This window comes from Camarhynchus parvulus, chromosome 4A (genome assembly GCF_901933205.1).
Source record: "Camarhynchus parvulus chromosome 4A, STF_HiC, whole genome shotgun sequence".
Taxonomy (NCBI): domain Eukaryota; kingdom Metazoa; phylum Chordata; class Aves; order Passeriformes; family Thraupidae; genus Camarhynchus; species Camarhynchus parvulus.
In genome coordinates, this window is record NC_044600.1 from 16,053,922 (window position 1) to 16,072,985 (window position 19,064).

Here is a 19,064-nt window from a genome sequence, read left to right on the forward strand (position 1 = left end):
GATGCTGCTGCCATCTTGGCACCTGCCCAGCCCTGAATGGAAGAATAAATCCAATACTTTTTTAGTCACACAAAACTTGCTGAAGCTAATGGCTGTTTGCTGAATAAAGAAGTAGTGAAATGATTTAAAAGCTCTGAAATTGAGTCTTTTTTTTTTGGCTGTCTTATGCCAGCAGCTCCTGTAATACTTTACAGACAATGATCCAAAGTGTGGGGAGTGTGAGTTGTCTACTTGCAGGTCAGAGAGCTGGGAGCAGAACAGAGCCCTTAAGACAAGTTGGGCTTTTCCCTTCATTTACCCCATCTGCCTTAATGTGAGATCACTGATGTGTGGAGACCTAAACCCCCAGGGCACTGGCAGGATTAGCTCATATTTGAGAACTGCTGCACAAAAGCAAGGCATTGTTTATCAATGTGGGCTGTAAAACTTGCTGACACTGTGTAGATTCACAGCCAGTTTAACTATGAAGAGATGAAATTTTGCCTGGTCCTCATAAACAGAGGTGAAAGTGCAGCATCTCAGCACACAGAATCCACAATGAAGCCTGTTATTAGTTAGGATTGGCTTGGAGATGGAGACAGAGAAAATAATTTTTTAAAACAAAGATTTACACCTTGCCAAAACCAACTCAATACCTTTCTTGCGCATTTATCAGCAGCTTGTTATTTCATTTACAACCTATGACTCCTGCAACCCCGGCTTCTCCAAAGCACAGTTTTTAATTAGCTGTTTGTTGGGTTTTTTCCCTAATGATGTGCATCGATCACATAGATTTGGATTTTTTTAATTCCACGAAGTGGGAAAAAACAACCCCATTGTTGTCACAAGCAAGCTTGGTCTCATTAGATGTGTGAAATGGTTCTGCTCTAACATGCTGAACAAATTTAGATCTCTTCTCAAGCTGCTGGAGAATAGCAAATTCTCCCAGCCTAATGTTCCCATACCAACATTGGATATCTGATATATATCCCATCACAGGTCAAGAAGAAAATTAAGCCAGGTGGCACATCAACCTCACAAACTATAGATCCCAACACATCTACCTCAGCACATAAAAGTAAAAAAATCAATGTGAATTATGAGGGAAAATCTACCTGTAAAAATGTACCAAGCTGAGGATCAGTGACCATCCATAGGTAGGAAACAAGGAGAGCATGGAAAGCAGCAGGGTAGGTGTGCAAACCCAGGGCACTGGGAATATTTCTCTGTCTGCTCTGGGGTGCCCTGACCCCCAGGGGAGCACTGACTTTCACCCTCATCCATGGAGAAAGTTTCCTACACTTCAAGATAGACTGGAACCCACAAAAGTGTGAAATAGATTATAGAGATGCAGGTGTATCACCTGATGAGAAATTTAGGTTTTGGGATTTTTAGTGTGTTGTGGATGGAAGCAAGATGGAGGGCACAGGGTGTTGTCCTGGGTTTCTTCTTCATGCTTCTTCTTCCTTCTTCTTCTTGGGTTTGGGTGGCATTTTGTAATTGGGCAGGAAAGTCTGCACTGTGGGCTCTTTGGGATCACTTATTGGGTTAAAAGGGAAAATAATCCAGGTGTCAGCTCTTAATTAGATAGTTTAGTCTTGAAAGACCTTGTAACAAGAGATTGTTGGCCATTTTGTGCCTTGCGGCTGAAATCACGGTTGTGAGACTGTTTTACTGATAAGAAATAATAAACACCTGAGTCCCACCATGAACTACCATCTCAAGTGCCTTCAATCCAGACCCAGAGAAACCCACAACTGGTGCCCCCACAAATCTACTAACAAGAGTTAGTGCAAGCCTGCATAAACCCTGCTGTGAGGCCCCCTGAGGTCCCTGCATGTGCAGAAGGACTGGGATTCCTTGGAAGCAGAGGCAGACTCACCTCATGGTGTACAGGAGGTGCCATTGCCCATGGAGAGGCACTCACCTCATGGTGTGCAGGAGGTGCCATTGTCCATGGAGAGGCACTCACCCCATGGTGTGCAGGAGGTGCCATTGTCCATGGAGAGGCACTCACCCCATGGTGTGCAGGAGGTGCCATTGTCCATGGAGAGGCACTCACCCCATGGTGTGCAGGAGGTGCCATTGCCCATGGAGAGGCACTCACCCCATGGTGTGCAGGAGGTGCCATTGTCCATGGAGAGGCACTCACCCCATGGTGTGCAGGAGGTGCCATTGCCCATGGAGAGGCACTCACCTCATGGTGTGCAGGAGGTGCCATTGTCCATGGAGAGGCACTCACCCCATGGTGTGCAGGAGGTGCCATTGCCCATGGAGAGGCAGACTCACCTCATGGTGTACAGGAGGTGCCATTGTCCATGGAGAGGCACTCACCTCATGGTGTGCAGGAGGTGCCATTGTCCATGGAGAGGCACTCACCCCATGGTGTGCAGGAGTGCCATTGTCCCTGGAGAGGCACTCACCCCATGGTGTGCAGGAGGTGCCATTGTCCATGGAAGGCACTCACCCCATGGTGTAAGAGTGCCATTGCCCATGGAGAGGCAGACTCACCTCATGGTGTACAGGGGTGCCATTGCGGAAGGCTCCCCCATTGTTACAGGAGGTGCCATTGCCCATGGAGAGGATACTCACCTCATGGTGTACAGGAGGTGCCATTGCCATAGATTGACCATTTCAGGAACTTCAGCCTTTTGGGGGGGTCATTGCACAGATTTCTTTCCATGTGAGTTAGTCCGTTTCGGCAGATTGGGAAGGACTTTGAACGGGAGGGCGGAAAACATCAATGGTGTATTCCTTTGGGGAGAGAGGAGAGAAAAGTAAGTTGTGTTTTACTCAGCTCAAGAGGTGGCAGAAAACTGGGGTTTGGCACACTTTGGGTGACACAAAGCGTGGTGCAACAAGCAGAAGGGGTTAACAGCAGTGCAGGGTAGATGGGATTCAGCACATTTTGGTAATGACTTACCTATGATGTCAAAATGTGCATGTCAGTGTTTCTGAACACTGCAGGGAGGCTGCAGCACAGCCCCTACAGTGGCCAGAGCTGGGCTAGCCCTGCTGCACCACCACCTCTGTGCAGAAGTTTCAGGGGAAAAAGGCCATTATGTGCAGCTACACAGGTATTTTAGAAGGCAAAAATAAAGATCCTGGAGATGGAATCTGGCCAGGATGCTGGTAATTATATCTCTGCTCATAAAAAAAAAAAAAAGAAAGAAACTTGCATGACATTGTCTTAATGTTATTTTGTTCCCCAGGCCACCTTTAGAAAATCATTGAATTGAAGAGTTTACTGGCATTACAAGATCCTGTGACTTTCTTTTGTCTTCTTTTTCTTATTTTATTTCCTTTTTTTTTTTTCTTTCTGCCAATGTAGACATCCATTTTCTAGTCCAAATTCCAGCTGGGGCACTTAGAAGTCACCACTTTGAAACCCTGCAGCCAAGCCAGCTCCTCACTCAGTGAGTGCAGATTCAGAAAACATTTTTAGAGGCAGAGGGGTCTTTGGAAAACTTCTCTGTCCCAACTGTTCTTCCTCCCCCTGCTGCTGCAGATTCGTAATCTTTATTTACACATTCCTGGAGGCTGCAGGACCAACCAAACTTATCATTGTGAGTGATTTCTTTCCTGCAGCACTTCTCAGCAGTGCTGAAAAACTACTGTGCATCACTTTCCTATAGGACAGCGAAATTCCTACAGGTTTTGCAGCAGATGGCAGCTCAATGGAGGCATCTCTGTAAATAAATCCATCCCTGCTCCCTGGCCATGGAGACACCCCTGGTCAAATATGAACCTTCTGGATTTTGGCTGGGGAAGGAAAGAGAAATTCTACATTCTCAAGGGCTCTGCCCTGTACAAGGTATTTTGCCCCTTCATGGAAGTGATCTCTAATTCATTATTTCTTGGGATAAACCCAAAGAAATGAGCTGTGTGCAGTCCCAGGAGGTTTGGGAAAAGTCCTTATCAGGACAAGGCCTCTCTCATTCCCTGTTTCTATTTTAAAAGTGCCACACAAAGAAGCAAAACATTTTTAATGACTTCCAAGGCCCTCCTTATCTTCTTTAACGCTTAGAAATCATTCCTGAAGAAAAGAGAAATCATGTTCAGAATGTTCCCCTCTTTTCTATGCTTCTTTCCATAAAAGCATTATTCCCAACTCACCCCTTGCAAGGAGCACACTTAGTTCTGTGTTATGCTCTTCTCTGCCTACAGAAGTCACTGAAAACATCCAGACTGACTCTGACCTCAGAGTCCATCCACGAAACAAAAAAATCCTCTTCAATTTTTGTTTTCCTTTGAATAATTTCCCTGGGACTGAGGGAAAGCTGCAAGAGTTCAGTCCCGAGGACTGCGGTGTGCCTCGGTGTCACAATAGGACACAAAATAAAACAACGTGGACACTGGAATTCCAAGGGAAGAAGAAGGGAAGTTTATTTTCTGACTCCAACATTTATAGATTTCAAAAGTGACAGTGGATTGGAGGATGACAGCGCCACCTCTCCAATGACACTGGACAAACCAATAGTCTATCACATTTCTCCTCCTCCAGAGAGGAATGTAAAAACAATAATTATTTACAAAAAAGTGCATGAGAAACTCCATTACAAGAATGTAAACATCAGAAGGCTTAGAAGAACTTAGAACAGGGTGACATCTCCAGTGCAAACAGGCTCTGCTCTCCAAACCAACAGAGAGGTTGGGAGTCCCTTGGAGCACATCAGTGGAAAGGTCTCCACATCTTCCTCTGTAGGAATGTGCCCCCTGTTGATGGAGTGACAAAACTATCCTTTGTCTCCTTAAAAAGGAAAAATTGAGAAAAGAAATTTCCTCAATTAAGTGACAAGACACCTCATAGGACCTGGGGGACTTCACCTCAAACTTGAGGATAGCCAATTGGACAGGAGCCAGAAAGTCCTGCCTGAGCAATTTACTAGAAAAAAGAGAACAAATAAACTAATTGCTTTTGTGAGGTGTTTTACCAGGAGCAAGAACCTCTTGCACCTGGCTCAGCTTTTCTTTGTAAAGGGTTTTGTTATTTTGCCTTTTATTAAAACTTTTTGTTTCCAACACTACCACAGAAGCCATCCTGCTGATTTTGTGCCTTCTAAGGCAGCTGAGCTATCTTGGGTGTGAAATAGATCCTGGCTGGAGGAGAGCCCTATTTCTCTCCTCCTCCTCCTCCTTCTCCACACTCTGTAAGCAGCTGCTCTCCCTCTCCCCAGGGCAGCTTTACCTGCCTCTCCTCCATCACTGCAATTCCACAACTCCAATTCCGCAATTCCAGCTCCCGAGTGCCGGAGCTGTGGGAGGGGGAGCAGCACCGGGCAGATGCCAGCAGGAAGGGATTTCCCCACTCCTGAGATGAAAGGAAGCCCCAGAGCAGGCTCTCCCCCTTTCCCGAGGAGATGGGGTTTCTCTCCCTCACTTTTAGCAGCAGAGCTAAAACACATTCGCCATGCATTTGTAAAATACACGGAACGAAAGCATGCGGAGGGGAAATAATTTATTATTCCTTAACTGTCTTCCTAATTTTATATTCATTTTGTCAAATCACATTGCAGAGAATACCTTCCTCTTTTCAATACCTCATATTTTTTTCTTCACAGTTCATTATACACACTCCCTTAATCAAATATGCTCCACCTTGGAAGTAATTATCAGATACTCCCCAAGGGCTACGATTGCTGAATATATTATGGGTCTCTGCTGTGGTAGGAAAGCAGGAGAGAGAGAGGGAGAACTCGGATGAGGTTCATAATCTTGATTACACTGACATCAACTTAACTTCTTACCCTGGAGGGAGTGGTCTTCCCAAATGGAGTGAGCCACTCCAAGAAACACTGAGATTTTATTCTCCCCCAGCTCCTCTGCTTGCCAGCACAGCATTGCTGTGGGACAGCTGGGGAGATGTTCAGGCCATGCCAGCCCAGGAAACTCAACCCTTGCAGCTCTGAAGGGGCTGTGAGAGCCACAGGACACAGCTTCAGCCTGGCCTAGCCAGTGATAACCTGCTCCCTGCCCCAAATGGGCTCCCTCCATGGCATGGGCTGCCCACCACTGGCCTGGGCTATGCCAGCACCAGGGCACCTCAGGGGCTGGGCATGCAGGAGGGGCTCGGTCCTGAACGCACAGCTGTCCTCACGTGGCATCCTGGAGCTCCTGAGCAGCCACCCACAGCCAGCCCTTCTCTGGGTGCGTGTGGAATACGAGCTGCTGTTGAGAAACCTCACTATTAATTATGCTCCACAGTCCTGTTTTAATTAGAAGACAAACTGTTGTGGGAATACAAGCCTAAATTCAGACCTCAGGCCTTTTCATTAATAATTTTCCCTGAACATGTCAAAATAGCACAGTCAGTCCATGCCTTTTCTGTTTTCTCTTTTGCCTCCCTCCAGTTCAGGCACTAAGGATGGTTTGACGGTGGATCATTGTCTCTTGACACTGCCACTAAACCAGACCAGATTCTGGCATCCTCCCCTCTTCCCAAGGAGCACCTTCATTCCTCCAGTTATCAGCTGGTTTCCAAAAGCCCAAGCACACCTGGGAAACAACTCCTGGAACTGAGATACCACCAGCTCTTGTCACTTAGGAAAATCCCACTTTTACCCATATTGTCCAGGGAGAGGAGGGGGTACACATCCACAGCAGCTGAGGAGAAGCCCTGGCTCCCTGTGAGGCACCTACCATGTCTGTGTCCGAGACAGGGCCGAAACTCGTCACGTAAATGTCTGTCTTGACTTCAGTTACACTGTCTGGGACAAAAAGGAAAAAAAAAAAAAGGGAAAAAAGAGCAATTAGAGAGCTGCATTTCCTTGTGCAGGCAAGGCTTTGAGGTTTGTTATATAGTGTTTATTCCTGCTCTGCTGAACCCTCAGCACTGTGCTCTGTGCCCCAAACAAGGGCTGATTTTATCACTGGTAATTGGGCACATTCATCTCCAGTGCAGCTCTGCTGCTTCCCACGCTTACACTGAGGACAAATCTGTCCCACACGGCCAGACAATGCATATTTACAGAATCTGTGTGCCTGCATCACCCACACCCTGCTACAGATCCACATGTTTTCAATCCAGAGGTAAGCCCTGATGCTTTGAAACTCCTTTTTAATCTGAAATCCCTTTGTGTCTCCCAGCCAGATAAACAGCCTAGCGATGTTCCAGCAGTTTTAGGGAACCCTGGGTTTGTTACAGCTCCAGGCTTATCTGTATGTAAAAAGAATCAATATTCTGATTGCCTTTTACTGCCATCATGCTCGCTGTTCTCCTAAGTGCCTCAGTCTCACAAAGCTGCTGCTGCTCACTCATCACGTGCTGCCCCTGCATCCCGGGCTGAGATTCCCTCATGGATGCTGAGCAGCAGCTTCACTGCCCCTGCAAAGCCACAGAGCCCCACTGCCTGCCCAGCTGCTAAAACCAGGGGCAATTTCAGCCACATGCCTTCAGATAACCTGGAGGGCTGAGCACAGCCAGCAGCACGTGCACACAGCGCTCTCCTTCCTCGCATTTTGGCTCGTTTCCTAATTGACACCTCTGCTGCCACCCTGCTTTGCAGGGAAATCAAGGCACAGTGATTTCCCAGATTTACAGTCCTGTGCTCTGCCCACTGGGTTGTGCTCAAAACATGATGGATGAGCTGCCTGGAGTTCAGCACTCAGTTCCCATAAATCCTCCCCACTTTAGGGATAGATCACTCTGTTGTGTGGCACTAGCTGGCTCAGAGCTGCTCTCCTAATGAAAGAACCAATTTAAAGCTGCAAAGCAGAGTTCATGCTTTATGCACAGGACCCAATTGTGGCCATCCCAGCAGCCTTGCAAGTAGCCTGGACAGCCCATTGTTTAATTTAGTTATGGAAATCCTTCTGTCCCCTGAGAGTCATTTTGCAGTACTATGAAGCTTAGGTTTGTGCTTCAAAGTTTTACATCCCAAAATAAGATAATGCATTCTGGCAGGGTTTTCTCCTTAATGGCTAAAATATACGTATACATGTCTTTAGTTATTATGGCTGAGAAGCTTTTGATGCAGCCCATGGCTGATATTATTGTGCTATAGAAGTAACCCTTGATCTCATCTTGATGAGCTAAAAAGGAGGTTAAAGAGAAATATGTATGTGGTACACTTTGTGAAACACCCAGAAATCTAAACAGAATGAGCCCCTTCTGTGAGGCTGAAACACTCTGGGTATCCTCAGCCTCCCTCCAAACAGGTCCCCAGATGAGGCACACAGCAGAGAACATTGAGTGGTGTGAGGCTCCTTGTGCTACCCCATGCAGTGAGATAAAGCTCATTTTGTCTTGGAGAAAACACAGAATTCTCCCTCCCTCCCCTCCCTGGGATCCATTCTGCAGCCATGGGCAGCAGATCAGGAGCTGTGGCCACCCATGGCCAGGGAGGGCAGTCCCTGGGAGGTGCAGGATGAGCTGTGCCCTGCTCAGAGGGACAGGGGCTTGCAGCCCCACATTTCTCCTCACAGAGAAAAGCAAGGCACGATTCTTCCCAGGAATATTTCTGGGATTCACTTTCTCTGAACCTCAGAGAAAGGAAAACCAATTTTTATCTCATTTGCTGTGCCTGTGTTTGTGCCAAAGTAGAATGCAAGATGGAGATTGTTTACCCAGAGTGATGGGGTTTTGTTTCTTTGGCCTGTCAGGGCCAGGTGTGTGTGTGTGTCAGGACTGTGGGCTGACAGTCACCAGATTCTGTGCAGTGTGTGCAGGGTTGAGTGCTTGGCAGATCCAGTTTTAGATGTATAGAATAATATAGTGTAATAAAGTAATTAATTAGCCTTCAATATCCATGGAGTCAGATGCATCATTTTCTCTCTCTCCCTTGTTGGGGTTGCAGCAAATTCAGTAGGGGGTCACAGAAGGCTCTGTGCTTTCCAATGTGCTCTGTGGGCTCCAAGCACAGGGGAAAGGATTCAGGAAGGCAGGAGAATACAAAAAGGCAGAATTCATTTTGGACACCTTTTGATATGATCCTGCAATCCTTAAATGAGCTTTTATGTCCTCATCATGCTGTAACCTGGCTGACACAGAGCTCCAGAAACCCCCTCCTGACCCTTCAATCTACTGGTAAATCCAATCAAAGATAATGGCATTAGGAAACATCAATAATCTATTAATAACTTATTAATATTAATAACTAATTACAAGCCATGTCTGAAGAGAATCCCCCATTTCCAGACTGCAGATTTACCCCCTAGCAAGGCCATGCAGCACCCAGAGAGGGGACAAGCTGGGGCTTCACCACTGGCTCAGTGATGTCCCTCAGCTCTGAGAAAAATGAGCTTCCTGCACCTCTCATGGCAAAAGGCAGACTGAACCCTCCCTGTTAATAAGTGCTCCTAAGGGCAGGATTTGGCTGGGATCCGGAGGGATTGCTGAAATTAAATCATTGCTACGCAGGCAGGGATTTCAGCAGAGCTGGGAAATCCAGAGATAAGTAAAACACCAGCAGAACAGAGCAAGCTCCAGCCTCAGAGATTCACTTCCCCTGTGATCCCACAGCCCAAGAGCACCAGCACTGCTCCCAGCTCTGTGACTGTGAGACCTCCACCTGCAGAGAAACCAGCAGCTGCCCCAGCAGCCTCCCCTCTCCTTACCCTCACACTGACCCACCCAGAGCCTGAATGAGATGAAACTGCATCTGCTTTTTCAGCAAGAGAAAGCTGAGAGAAAAGCATCTCCTGCCTCTGCTTGGAGACATGGCAGGGAAATTCTTATTTTCTGCTCAAGCCATAGATGTGCTCACGCCGTAGCTTGGCTGTCTTGCACAGTTCTCACCAAAGATTTAACAATTAAGGACATTAGAGGGGGGCAGGCACTTTCCCTAGAACTGCTGCAGAACACAAAATGGCATTTTTCATTCCCTAGCAGCATCCTTCCCTGTAATTCAATTTTTTTACGGGCACGAGTCGAGCTTTCAAGGCTGCTGGGGGGGCAGGTGGATGCTGCCAGTCCTGTTTACAATCAGGGACACAAAAATGCAAGGGCTGGGTTCAGGTGGGAAGCTGGAGCAGAGCAAGGAGCAGAGCCCAGGTCTGGCTGCCCTAGGGATTGGCACAACACTGCCCAACAGAGCCCTTGGTGAGCTGCCCAAGCCCCTTCCAGCCACCCTGCCGAGCTGCTGCACCAGGAAAGCAAAAACAGACCCCAGAGCCAACATGAAACTGGAAAAGCAAGAGATTTCAGGTTCAGTATTTGAACTGAATTTACAGATCCAAGTGGCATGCTATGTTCCCAAGTCATTTGTTTGAGGATGATTCCCTTCTCTGGGGGCTTTGCCCATCTATAGGCTCAGCTTATTCCCAAGGTTCAGCACAACCATGTTCCCAGGAACAATGTGGAGCAAGTGTGAGCACAGAACAAGGCTCTGCAGGTCAGCCAGGGCTGCCCCTTCCCCCTGGGGTACAGAGCCTGCTCCTGCCTTGCTCCCAGCTGTAGAAATCCCCCACAGCTGGGCAGATCTGCCATGCAAATGGCAAACCAAATCACCCTTCCCACAGTGTTACCATGGCACTTACTACACCTGCCTGCTTTTTGAGAGCTACCCCTCTCCTCCAGGAATCTGCTCCCCCACATCTGGCAGCTTGTGTACCCCACAACCCCCTGCAGCCCCGAGGGGAGGGACAGCTCCAGCCCGCACAGCTCCACACCGGCAGGTCTGACACCTCCCCGGGTGTGTGCACAAGGTGTAAACCGGCAGCAGCTGCCGCTGCGCTGTTTCAGGCTTCCCATTTCCATTGCTGTGCCCCCATCCCAGCCCTCCCCATCTCGCTGCCCCTGTTCCAAGGCAGACACCCCCTTTCTCCTGCAATTCCCCCTGCCCCTGTTCCAAGGCAAACACCCCCTTTTCTCCGCAATCCCCCTTTAAGTGCTCGTGACTCCCCGGCCCGGGAGGAGATAGATAGCTATTATTTACAAAATGATGGAGTGCTATTTTTACTTGCTTCTCGGAAGCACGGGGAGCAGCGGCAGGGCTGGAACACGAATTACCCCGCCTCGCTGCCTCTGCCCTCCCCGGCTGCGGAGCTGTGAGTGAGCCGGGGAGGGGGGCACGGGGGGGCTGAGCGGGCTCGTGTGAAACCTTGCCCTGCACTCATCCAGCGCTGTTTATTCAGGAATCACCACTGATAGCCCGGCTCGGCCGGCTGTGTGTCAGCTGCGGAGGTTTGGGGCTGCGCTGAGTGGGGTTGGGCAGGCGGGGGGTCCAAGAGGCTGTGCCTGCACTGGGATGCTGTGCCTGCACCGGGGTGCTGTGCCTGCACGGGGATGCCGTGCCTGCACGGGGATGCTGTGCCCACACCCGGGATGCTGTGCCCATACCCGGGATGCTGTCCCTGCCCCAGGATGCTGTGCCTGCACTGGGATGCTGTGCCCACACCCGGGATGCTGTCCCTGCCCCAGGATGCTGTGCCCACACCCGGGATGCTGTCCCTGCCCCAGGATGCTGTCCCTGCCCCAGGATGCTGTCCCTGCCCCAGGATGCTGTGCCCACACCCGGGATGCTGTCCCTGCCCCGGGATGCTGTCCCTGCCCCGGGATGCTGTGCCCGCCCCGGGATGCTGTGCCCACACCCCGTATGCTGTCCCTGCAGGCGTGCAGACGGGCGCTGGGGGCTCCCGAGTGATGCGTGCTGTGACAAACAGGGGCGAAGCCGCTGCGGCTCCGTGCAGGGGATTCCTGGATGCTGCGCTGACGTCAGGGAGGCTGATCACAGCCGGGGGATGGGGAGCTCCCGCTCCAGGCAGCTCCTGGGCTGTGCGGGGACCGGAGGGAGCTGGGAGGTGACAAACCCGTCTGCACTGGTGTTTCTGTGCGGGGCAGTGTGGCTGAGAATAGAAGGGTTCAGGATTTTCTGCAGCCAGGGGTACAAACCATCAATCCACCCCAAGTCAGCTCCTGGAGGGAGATGTTGCTGCTCTGGGCTCCTATGTCCCATCTCCAGCTATGGTGACAACCTAAGGGCAGTAATGGGCTGATAATGCCTCTTAATTCCCTCCTAGACAAGCCCATTTCTGAGATCCCCTTATTCAGTGTCCCCTTATTCCGTGTCCCCTAAAACCACACAAAACCCTTGGGGAAGGATTCCCACCAGCCTGTGCTGAGAGCAGTGGCACCATGAAGAGAAGGGATGCAGCCTTGCTCTCTTCCACATCACACAACCCAAAGGGACACCAGGGTGACACCCAGAACCAGCAGGGTGGTGTTTCCCAACTAACTCAGCATCTCTGGGAAGGGAAACACAAGAAGTCAGCTGGTACTACCCACTTCCACCTCACAGCTTCCCCCAACTTCTTGCCATAGTAATTAACAAGCAGCAGAAGGTAATTTTTGCAGCTGCACACAGAAGCTCTTTGTGTGTTTCATTCTTCGCCTTCTCAGCCTCCCACTGGGGGAATTTAATTTTCCTTCCACTTTTAGCCTCTGGAACAGAAGAGGTTTCCATGACCTTTGCTACAAGCTCCACGAGCCCACTGGAGCTGAGCTGAACCACAGCCCTGGGCAGCCCTTACCTTCAGAGGTGTCACTCCAGCCCCAGAAACTCCACCCAGGTCCCTCCTCTCCCTCTGACCCCCATCACACCAGGGCTGCCTTTCCCAGGTGCTTTTCAGGTGGTTTTTAGCCTCTGGGGCTGCCTTGTTTTGGGAAGTGGGAGCTGAATGGTGTCTCCTTGCAGGATGAGAGGCCCTGAAGAAGGGAGGGACATCTCTGGGTGGTGTGGCACGTGGCACTTTCTCTGTCACCTGGCACTTGGGAATGCCAGGCCAGCACTGGGAGAGGACAGGGAGGCACAAGCAGAGGGGTAGGTGCCCAAGAGGAGAGGGTGACCTCTCTCCACACCCTAAAGCTGCAGAAATGGCAACATCCACATCACCAAGCACACACCAGGAAGCCCTGAAGTGGTCTTCACTGCTGCTCTCCTGCTGTGGGGGCAGCAAGACTCCCCCGTACACATCAGAGTTGCTTTTCTTGCAATTTTTTTTTTCATAGGGAACTCAGAAATAGCAGCAGAGAAGGAAATATTGCAGTGAACATCACTGCAGTGCTGTTGATGCCTCCTGGGCTTGTCCAGCCCAGCCAGGGGATAAAGCTGACTCCAAGGACACTGACAGAGCTCCTGCCACGCAAAAGGCCACACAGCAGTGTGAGCTATTGCTAATGTCACGACCACGAACATCCCTACTGTGCCTGGAGTGCAGCCACACCAGGGATCCTGGAAGCAGAGGCTCTGCTGGGGTCAGGAGGGAAAGGCTGGGGAACAGAGGGGGCAAAAGGCCACGAGAATCTCCTGGAATTCCCTGCAGCCTCTGGGAAAGGGAGAGCAGAGCTGGAGAGCAGAGGTGCAGGCAGGTCTCAGCACAAACCCTTCCCTCTCCTTGACGACTTGAGGGATCTCAGACAGCACAGACAGAGGTCATGAGCAACCTCTTCAAACTCCCAGTCCCAGAGTAAAAATACATTTTTTCAGACACTGCTTGGCTGCTGCAACACCCCAGCAACCTTGAATATGAAATTACTTGCTCAGAAGTGAAAGCCAAGTCTCCTATCACAGACATTCACCCCTGTCTGGCAGCTCAGCCCGGGCTCCTTTCCCAAAAGTGGACAGCAGTGTGTACATGTTCTTCTTCTGAGAAGAAGCAGAAAGAACATACACAGAATGTCCTGTCAGTGCCAAGTGGCAGCCAGCAGGGCCAGGAGTGTCACCACGGGGCTGGCAGGTGGCCCAGCCCTTCAGAGGCCAGACAAAGCTAACAGCAACATTAAATTCCCTGAGCTACGTGAAACACCCGCATCTCCAGGGAAGCTCACTTGGGCAGAAGCATCACGACCCAGCTGAGACCCTGCTGGCCCCACAGGTAACCCCACAGGTACTTCTGCCCACCCACACCTCACCACCTGTGATGGCACCTCCCTCTCTCTAGGGAGCGCAGAGATGAGGATGAGCAGGGTCCATGGATGAAGGCCGGTGGCCTGGGACAGAGTGGTTAAAGATGACAGGATGCTCATCTACTGCAAAGTGGGGTCAGCCAAGGACAGAGCACTGGGAAATCTGTACTCTGCAGAATAAACCCCACAGTAAGGCAAGAAACAATAGAAATGTCTGAAACAAATGTCTTATCTCAGAAAAAGCAGGGGTGAGTAAGAGCCTGCAGGGGATTGCCAACAAGACCTTTGGGTTGGATCCTTATCTAGCTCTGCCATGTCACAGACGATTTGTCTCACGCAGTTTTGCCCAGCTCTTTGCTTGATTCCAGAGGAACTGGGTCTGTGTAACAGCTCTGACACCCTCAGTTATGCTTCCAGTGACTTCTGCAGGGTTATGATCAAAAGGCCATCACATTTAGATGGGGAACAAGGCTATCTGCTGCTCGCCAGGAAAGCATCAAGCCTGTTTCCCCAGTCCTGGGGTGCCCAGGCTTTTTTTCACCCACTGCTGCTGCTGCTCCAATCCCCTGGCACTGCCAGCATTTGCTGTACAGCCAGTTCCCAAGTTGCTGCTCTGTGAGCCATGGTGATTAATTACTACCTTCTCTCTGGTGTGATGGCACATCAGTGTCTACAATTGCGTGTCCTCCAGCCAGACTAGAGAGAAATCATCCAATCTGTAAACACAGCTACCCATGTGGTGTCACTTCCAGCTGTGCTTCTCTCCTCTCTCCCCTCAACCTGGATATTTAAGGGAGAACGAGGAATTCAAAAGAATTCCAGGGGCTGTCTCAAGAGACAGCCAACAACAAAGCCACTCACACGTGATGAGAGAGATCAGCATGGTCTGCAATTACATGTGCTCAATTCCTCAGCCCAGATGAAGTGAGATGATGCCTGTCAAAGCCTCAGAAAGACAGCCTGCCCTGGCTCCCTTTCTTAGCAGGGCCACGGGGAGCTGAGGCAGGGAATAGATTGATTCCCTGTCTCACACCACATGCTGCAGATGCAGAGTTCTCACATGGCTGCCACCAATGTCCTCTGCAGGAAGGAGCTGCAGGACCATGAAGTGACCCAGTTACCACTTGAGTGTGGCTTGTCTGGGATTTATGGCACACTCTCAGGCAGAGATGGATGTCTAACTGCTGGGCACAAACTCCTTGGGTTGTGTAGGGAAGATCAGCTTGGTTTTTGGAAGAGAAACCCCTCAGGAGTCTGCAGATGGTCTGTACATGTGCCCGTGGCTCTGACCCAGGGCTGAGCTCTCTCCACACCTACACAGCTCCATCACCAAGAGAGCTGGGATCAAGGCACAGCTATTGCCTAAAGCAGAGCTCTCAGACACGCTGGGCTGCTCAGCACAGTGCTGAGAGGCACAGGGGGCACCTGCTGGTCCCTGCTGGGTGAGTGACTGCACTCCCTCCCCAGCCCTTCCATGGGGTAACAGCGCAGGTGGCCCAGCTCTCTGCTCTGACCTCGCTGCACTGCCCCTTTGCATGAACACACACGGGCTGAGGGGCTCCAGGCATACCTGGCACACCCAGGTGCTGCTGCAGAAGGTGCTGCAGGGATTTCACACCCTGCCATGCTGGTGAAAGGCATTTTCTCACACTTGTCAAAGAGTGTGGGGTGCAGGTTACAGCTCTATCCAGCAGAGCAGCCTAGGAGAGATGCTGCTTTACCAGCAGAGGAGCCAACAAACCCTGCTTCCCACAGAGCAGCTTTTCCTCCCTGATTTTCTGAAGCCTAACACCAGTTGATCCCACCTAGTTACCTCTCTCGGCTTTGGGTCTTTTTCCACTCAGCTTCATATTCCACAAATTTTGGAGGGACTCCAAATCTCAGAGTTATCCACCTTTTCTGTCAGGCTTTGCTCAGATCAGCCACAGGCTCTAAAGCTTATGGAAGACAAAAGGCAGCAAAGATGGGTGTGATAAGCCTTACACCATTAGAAGCCCTGGCTAAAAATCCACCACAAGGCTCCACAGAATGTGACTTAATTTAGCTTGCCCCCCTTTTATCCACGTGCACATATTTTTATCACCACATTAAGATACAGATCCGGGGGTTAGACTCAGGATGTGGTGCAAATTATTGATAAACAACCACTCCAGCAGGGACAGAAGAAAGACTCAGAAGCAGTGACTGCTGGAGGGTGTGCAGCCATGGAGGCTTTATACACACCCCTCATTCTCACACATACAGACTACAAACAGAGCCTACAAATTAGCTGTGCTATTTTTGCCACAGACAGAACTAAGACAGAATGAACAAAGCTACTGTCGTTACTATTTTAAGGACTCAGGACACCCTCAGATGCCAGGAAGACAGAGGAGGAATATGTATGTATGAGCATGCTTTTAGAGGTTCTGCAGTGCTCCCAGACCCTGTGCTAATGGAAGGGAGATGCCACATAAACATGTTTGTTATATATTATAAATACAATGGGAAAATGTGTGAATATAAATTAGCATGCATAATTTAAACACACTCAGTATTAAAGGCTGGCCTTGATGGCTAAGCCAGAGGCACTTGGGAAAGGGAATCCCTGCTGGTCCCTGTGGACAGGGGAAGAGCAGCCAGGCAAGGCCATGGAGCCAGCTGGTACATCCAGCTGTGCCCTGAGGACACCAAAGCCAGGAGAGCTCTGCTGCAGGAGCAGTAACATGAGGGCAGAAATGCCAGGCTGCTACCTCAGCACTGGGCAAACCCCCTCCATGTTACCTGCAAAGCACCTGTGCTCTGGTTTGGGCCTGCCTTGATGACCTGGTTCAGGTAATTCTCCCTTTAGGGATCAGTGGCAGGGTTCTTGCTGGCCATGCCAAGGGATCCTGGTGAACAGAACCCTCAGGGAAAGTCTGCAGCAGGTTCAGCACCTCAGTGCTGTGCCTGAGGCTGCAAACACAGGAGAGGTGAGGCACCAAAACAAAGCATTGCTGTATCCTTCCACACATGAACAGCTGGGAAAAACACTTATTAGACCAGGCTTATCTATAACCCACATGAACCTATGTGCCTCTGAACCTTCTTCCTCAGGCAGATTGGCCTGGCAGGTTTTTGCTTACTCCCTTTCCTAAAAACACTGAGCCTTTAGGTAACTCATTCTCAGCAAGTCTTTCTTTAACAGAAATCACCACCCCCCAACAGGCCACAGTTGCTTTGAGAGGAGTTCCAAAATCTTCAGATCAGTGCCAGTAACATCCTTGGAGTTTGTAAAGCAATTACTGAGCTCTGCAATTCATCAGGCAGATCCCCAGGAAAAAGATAAGCACGAAGGTGCAATACAAAACTGCTGCTGCCAACCTGATAATCATTGATAGACAACAGAGAAAACAGCTGCAAAGACTGGAAAGCAAGGAAGCAAACAGGGGAATGCAAGAAAAACCAGAGTCATTAAGGTTGGAAAGGATCTCTAAGATCAAGTCCAACCCTCGACCCAGCGCCACGACCCTGTCCACCGCTAAGCCATGCCCTCAAGTGCCACAACCACGTGTGCTTTGAATATTTCCAGGAATAGTCATTCCACCACCTCACTGAGCAGCCTGTTCCAGGCTTTACAACCCTTTAAGTAAAGAACTTTTCCCTAATATCCAACCTGAACCCACCTTGATTCAAGCTGAGGCCATTTCCTCTCACCCTGTCACTGGCTGCCAGGGAGAAGAGACTGATTCCCACCTGTCTGCCCCCTCCTGTCAGGGAGCTGTAGAGAGCAATAAAATCACCCCTGAGTCTCTTTTTCTCCAGGCTGAGCCCCCACAGCCCCTCCTGGTGGTCCAGACCCTTCCCCAGCTCCATTCCCTTCCCTAGACATGCCCCAGCCCCTCTTGTCATGAAGGCCCCCAAACCAAACAGACTCGCTCAAACCAAATCTGCATTAAATGTGTGTCATTGCAGAGGGAGAAGGAAGAAAAGAGATGTCTCAGTGCATGAGCTTTGCAGGCTGAGCTCTGGGCTCCAGCCCCACCAGTGCTGCTCTGCACCGTGGCTCTGAGCATGCACTGAAGGCAGCTCTGCTGTGCCTCAGTTTCCCCATCTGCCTTCCAGCCCTGGTGCTGCCTGCCTGTGCCTCTGGCTGTATCTCATTGCAGGCTCCTCTGCAGGCTGAGCACTGCCAGAACACGTGATGGGCTGTAGTGGGCAAAAAATGGAAATAAAAAAATAGAAGAAGAAAGTGACTCCTGGGGGTTGCTGTACAGCTCAGAGGAAGGGCCCATTTAATTTTCAAGCCTGTCCCCTGAGGCCAACACCAGGTACTGAGACAAGATACAAGAGTACCATAGCAGGGAGCAAAGCTGTAATTTGCACTCTGGTTCCCTATCCATTAGCTCCTGCCTGGCATTTCCTTCAGCAGAGAACTCAATCAGCTCCTCAGACAGTGTGCCTCTGGTGATGCTTCTGGCATCCTTCACCTGCGCTCCCAGGGCACTGCAGACAAACGTTTTCCCTTTTTCATGCACCTCAGCGTGGTCTGTGTGGCAGAGCCCAGCTCTGCACAGAGCTGTCTGTCCCCTGTCATGCACAGGTCACTGAGCTGCACGGCCAGCGCTTATTTATTTCAGCACTGTGCAAATAAACTTATTTAATTCACACTGCCCTGCACTGGTCAATTGAGCATTTCCCCTAGGCTCACCCTGTGCCACCTCTGCCACACCCCAGAGAAAGGCACTGGGAAAGAGAGAAAAAGGAAAGAAAAAAATTACACTTTATTTTGCCAGGTGCAAATAACTCCTACTGGTTTTGCTGCCCCAGAGTTGCATGGGAAAACTGAGTCTCCAAAGCACAAGATAAACCCCCAAACACTCACTGTGCTCCTCCAGGACATCTCCTCTCACCTGCCCTCCCCTGCCTCCCAGGAAAAGTCCCCTCCCCAGCAAGCTCTGGCAGCAGTGGATTCATGCTCACGTGGCAAGGTGGGCTTAGTTGTGCATTCAGGCTGCTGTTTTATCCCCAGGTGAGCAGAACAATTTCAGAGGAAATTCCATTTTAGCTCTAAATCTCCCCCTCCCCAGCAGTGTTCAGACACCAGCATTGCCTGTCCCAAGGACAGGAAGGCTTTTTTATCACAGTTACTCAGGAAAATTCAACAACTGATGGGGAATTGTCAGTCCTGCCCACTACATGAATTATGATATGCTGCATGGTACTCTGATACTCCCATCAGAGACAGGCAGAGGGCAGATGCCTCCAGATGTATGTAATTTTT

At 50.2% G+C, this 19,064-nt stretch overlaps 1 protein-coding gene across 1 annotated transcript in view; it reads right to left on the bottom strand.

Annotated features, from left to right (window-relative positions):
• Positions 1-19,064, bottom strand: part of LOC115914994 (gamma-aminobutyric acid receptor subunit alpha-3-like) — a 73,969-nt gene that overhangs the window by 27,163 nt on the left and 27,742 nt on the right. Inside the window, exons 4-6 of the mRNA XM_030967904.1 lie at positions 6,619-6,686; positions 2,697-2,733; positions 2,269-2,308 (exon numbers count right to left, since the gene is read on the bottom strand). Of these exons, the coding sequence (XP_030823764.1) occupies positions 2,269-2,308; positions 2,697-2,733; positions 6,619-6,686 (145 nt within the window). The remainder of the gene's footprint in view (positions 1-2,268; positions 2,309-2,696; positions 2,734-6,618; positions 6,687-19,064) is intronic.